This window comes from Limanda limanda, chromosome 8 (assembly GCF_963576545.1).
Source record: "Limanda limanda chromosome 8, fLimLim1.1, whole genome shotgun sequence".
NCBI classification, from domain to species: domain Eukaryota; kingdom Metazoa; phylum Chordata; class Actinopteri; order Pleuronectiformes; family Pleuronectidae; genus Limanda; species Limanda limanda.
The window spans coordinates 1261263-1266262 of NC_083643.1; the positions used below are offsets into that span (position 1 = coordinate 1261263).

Consider the following 5000-nt stretch of genomic DNA (forward strand, 5'->3'; position numbering starts at 1 on the left):
TATTTTATTCTTTTTTATTCTATTTTATACTATTTCTATTTTTATTATTTTGGGTTGAAATTACTGAGCATTGCTTAAAGAGAGCCTGTGACCCAAGCATTTCATTGACAGTGACTACTTCATGTTATCTCTGTTCATTTGACAATAAAAAATCTTGAATCTTGAATCAACGTATCTGAAGGGAAGTGGGTGTGGTCAGAGGGAAGATGAACAGAGGAGGAGGAGGAGGAGTGTTAAAAACTTAAAAATACAAAGAAAAACATTTTAATGTGTTGCACAAACGAGTGTTGATTGTGTAGAGAAAGAACAGTGGGGTCAGAGGTGAAGGGGGGGGAGGAGGACTGGTGTAGGTGAGAGGAGGCGGGAGACGGGTGAGGGATGGAGGGAGGGTGAGGGATGGAGGGAGGGTGAGGGGCGGCTGCGGAAACAGCCGTTAATGACTCAGAGGCTGTTCTCTCTCTCTCTCTGGGGTCCCTGCAACTACTCTGCAAACACACACACACACACACACACACACACACACACACACACACACACACACACACACACACACACACACACACACACACACACACACACACACACACACACACACACACACACACACACACACACACACACACACACACACACACACACACACACACACACACACACACAACCAGCTCAAGGTGTGCTCGGCTCCCGGTTACAGATCAGAAACTGTGGGCAGTTAAGAGTTACATGAACTGGTCCTGGTTTAGGTTAGGCTTGACCTTTGACCCGCTTCGGTTGTCATGCGCTACAGAGAAGAAATGTGGCACCTGAACGCAACATTACAGCCCAGAGAAAACACACAACAAACACACACACACACAGAACACACACACCCTCTCTAAAGGAAACACATTATTAATGGCAGGACGCGATGAGAAACCCTGGTTGTGTTGTGATCAGTATTGCGATGCTACGTCCAGATGCAGCGAGTGTGTGTGGGACAGCAGGACAAGTTGTGTGTCCACAGTTAAACTAGAAGTTGTGTGTCCTTGTTCACACACACTGGGGCCAGAAATAGTCCCTGCTATCAGCAGAGAGGGCATTCCAAGACGGAGCAGAGCACTATCAGCTCGGAGGGCAGACCTGCCGGGCGGCTTTTCTCACACACTGAGGGAGGAAGAGGAGGAGGAGGAGGAGGAGGAGGAGGAGGAGGAGGAGGAGGAGGAGGAGGAGGAGGAGGAGGAGGAGGAGGAGGAGGAGGAGGAGGAGGAGGAGGAGGAGGTTGCAGCTCAGACTGAACCTGAACATTACCGTGGGGACGGTTTTACCTCGAGTGACACGAAAGCCTGAATTAAACCTGCAACTCAGTCGTGTTCCTTAAAGGATCTAATAAGTCCTGCAGTACTCAGAATCACCACTTGGTGCTTGTTTGCTTTGTTGCAGGACAAATTATCAAAATGGATTCTTTCTGTTTCTGAGTTAAATTATGTCCAGAGACATGAAAAGCTTCAATGATTCCATTCGTACACTTGGTACAGACGTTCTCATCCCAAAGGTAGAAGTGTTCAGACGCCGAGTTCTGAGTCCTTCTACGTTCCAACCCTCACCTGTGGTCATGATGTGACTTCAAGGATGAGATCATGGAGACAAGTCCCCACAATGAGGCTCTCAGAGACCGGGTGTCCTCCCAGCAGGACGGGAGGACGCCCCAGGGTAGACCCAGAACATCTAGATTAACCTGCTGCTTCAACCTGAGACCAGATGAGCAGAGGAAACCACTGAGGAGGTGAAGTTTCTCTGCTGAATGGAAGCATTACCAGATCTTCGGCTACAGTAATAACGTTGGTATTTCAATAAATAAAGCAAACGTAGTAATCACATTACCGCTGACTGAATGCAACACCTGCCAAGAGCTACTGTAAAAGCCAGAGGACGATAAATCAGTGAGAGTCAGCGACCTCAACAACCTGGTTAACGTTTTATTTCAACTCGTTCTGATGGATTTCACAAAGGAGTTTTGTTTCTCTGCTGCTTGAAGCTTTAACTGCCCAGATGTTAGACACACGTCAGTATTCAAAGTTACATAACTCACACAGAGGGAGTGCAGAGAGGCAGACAGAGGTCAGACTTCACCTGCAGCAAAACAAGCGCCCCCTACTTTCTCCCTCAACCAATGGCAATGCGGCGTTACACCACATGACGCAGAGAAGCAAACTGCAGCGGGAGACGATGAGTGAGAGAAAAGTTTGTGTTGAGATCCCAAAAAACGAGACAAAAAAAGGAATGGGTGGATGTGAAAGAAGGATGGAGTGAAATCACAGCTGATGAAAAACACACAAACACTCAGAAGCACAAGAAACACACAAGCAGCCACAGTGAGAAACACATAGAAACGATACTGGAGAAGAAGATTCTCATAAAGTGCATGAGAAGTGACACAGTAGGGACGGGAATCAGCAGGGACCTCCCGATACGATACTATCACGATACTTAGGTGGCGATACGATATGTATTGCGATTCTGTAAGTATTGCGATTCGATATTACGATTTCCTGGGATTTCTTTTGGTTATTTTTTTTTTTTAAGTACTGGACCATGGAAAAATGTTGAATCATTCCTTCAAATACAATACAGTCAAATTCAATTAGAGCTTTACCAGTTTTATTTCAAATATTAATATTAACTTAACGACTGCCGGGCAGCCAATAGAGAAAATAAATAAAAATGTGCCCTATTATTGTATAGCCCCTGTCAACTGCACACAAACTGACAGATTAAGAAATGTAAGCCACTTAAGCTTCTTTTAAACAATAAATAAAAGATAAATTAAATAGAATGAATAAAAGTTTACTTAAAATATAAACTTTGAAATAAACAAGAAGTAGGCTATTGTTGTTTGCATGTAGGCGATGCAAAGCTAGTGCTTGGGTGTGTTTAGATTCTTGTGCAAAAACAAGAGCTGGTCAACATGCTCTGGGGTGATGTTGCTCCCCCCATATATCCCCCCCCCCCCGGTATAAACCAATAAAAATGTTTTTTTAAAAATATTATAGATTTAAAATCGTCATTCACAAGAATCGCGATTTGTAACTGAATCGATTTTTCCCCCCATCCCTATGACACAGTGGTGGGGACAGGGTGGGGGGGGGTGGGGGTGTTTCCACAGGAGCCTGTAAGAGTTTTAAAGCTGGTTTTACTGATGCTTCACTGAGCAGCTCTGTTGTTGACTGTCTGGCTCCTGTCTGACCTTCAGCTTCACTGAGGACGAGCGTGTGTTGGAGAGGGAAACTCTACAAACACAGGTTCAGATCACTTCTTTTATCGAACAGACGCCGTCCGACGACTGTTTGATAACGAGCGAACTGTGATGCGTTCGGCGCCGGACTCACTCTCAACGTGTGGCGAGTGTTTTCAGATCTGTTGTGCGTTTGTGGCGGCGACGTGCAAATGTAAACAAAGTAAATAGCTGCGTTTCCAGAGTAATGGATGTGAGCGGAGACAGAGACGCTTTGCCCGGAGGTGATGTGCCACACTGCAAGAAGTGAGAGAAGTAGAACACACACAGCTAAAGACAAAGGTGTTATGTGTGTTTTTACACCTGCTGCTCTAAAACTGAAAGAGTGTCTTTCCTGGGTTTGCTTTAATCCTCTGCTGCACAGGATCTGTTTAATTTCCACGGCTGGTTACTACACAACAGCTGTAGGGAAAGACGACCAGGTCACTGTTGGTATTGGAGGCTGATGCCACTTGTTTTCCTCTTTGTCATGTGACAAATCAGAGACGAAGCCGTCACGACTGAAGGAAGCAAAGATGCCACCGACTAGTTTGCGGATGTGAGACCGAGCCCAGCTGCAAGGAGGAGAATAAAACATTTGCTTCCTGTGGCGAGTTGACGAGTCACAGCTAGGGCTGCAAAGGGGCGGAAAGTTTCCGGTAAATTTCCGGGAAACTTGTCGGAAACTTTCCATGGGAAGTTAAGCTCGGGAATTTTGGGAATTTTGAAAAACACGCAAATTAAACGCTGAGCAATAAAAACATCATTCAAAACTCTATTTTAAAGATGTATGGAATGTAGCACACGCTGCACGTTGAGTTTCAACCCTCCGCTGTGCATTCTTCCATCATAATAACTGCTGGGATAACTCCCAGCATGCTGCACACTACAAGGACAATGACACAACGATGCAGAAGCATATAGTCAAGTGCCCAAAGTTTCTTCAGAGCTCAAATCAGCCTATAACAAAACCAAATGTTTATATTTATGTCTGTATATGACAAGGTAAATACAGTTAGTATAAATTACCCACAACATTTCCCGTTAATTCCCGTATATTCCTGTATATTCCTGTTAATTCCCATGGAAAGTTTCCAACTTTGAATATTCCCGGAATGTTGCAACCCTAATCACAGCATGGCTTCACGTGGAGGTCATCACGTTTGTGTGACCTTGACCTTTGATCGCTGCCTTGCTCACAGAGTGGAAATGAACGGGACCACCTGCTCGCTTTGGATCCTCCTCGGGGGTCTGGCAGTAGAACTTCAGGAAAACGTCTGAATCATGCGACTCGGACATTTGTGTTCTGAGCTGCTAATCACTCGTCACTGGAAATAAGATTAATTTCGTGAATTTGCAAACGTTGTGTTGATAAGTTGATGAAGAATTATATTTCCGGGGTCGAATCGTCCTTCAAATAAAATAACTGATGCATGTGACCTTTGTCTGGAAGAGGTTTATTATCTACCTCATGTGTATCAGTGCACTGTGAGGCCCTGGTTACCTGGTAGAGGAAGCGCTGGCTGAACTGCTGCATGGCTCCTTGCAGCTGGCTGCGCTGGCTCTGCCACTGCTGGTAGCTGCGCACAGACTCGGCCGTGGGCCGCTGCCAGGTGGTGGTCCGGGTGTTGTGGTCCACGTAGTAGAACCGGCCCTGCTGGTCCACCCGCTTCTCCCAACTGCAGGGGGGGGGGGGGAATAAAGGGAAAGAGGAGGTGGCTTTCAACAACATCTTTATTAAGCACATCCC

General features: G+C 45.8%; 1 protein-coding gene across 3 annotated transcripts in view; it reads right to left on the minus strand.

Annotated features, from left to right (window-relative positions):
• Positions 1–5000, minus strand: part of wwp2 (WW domain containing E3 ubiquitin protein ligase 2) — a 45946-nt gene that overhangs the window by 16411 nt on the left and 24535 nt on the right. For all 3 annotated transcript variants that reach the window (XM_061077312.1, XM_061077311.1, XM_061077313.1), the window contains one exon: positions 4755–4929. In XM_061077312.1, coding sequence (XP_060933295.1) covers positions 4755–4929 — 175 coding nt within the window. The remainder of the gene's footprint in view (positions 1–4754; positions 4930–5000) is intronic.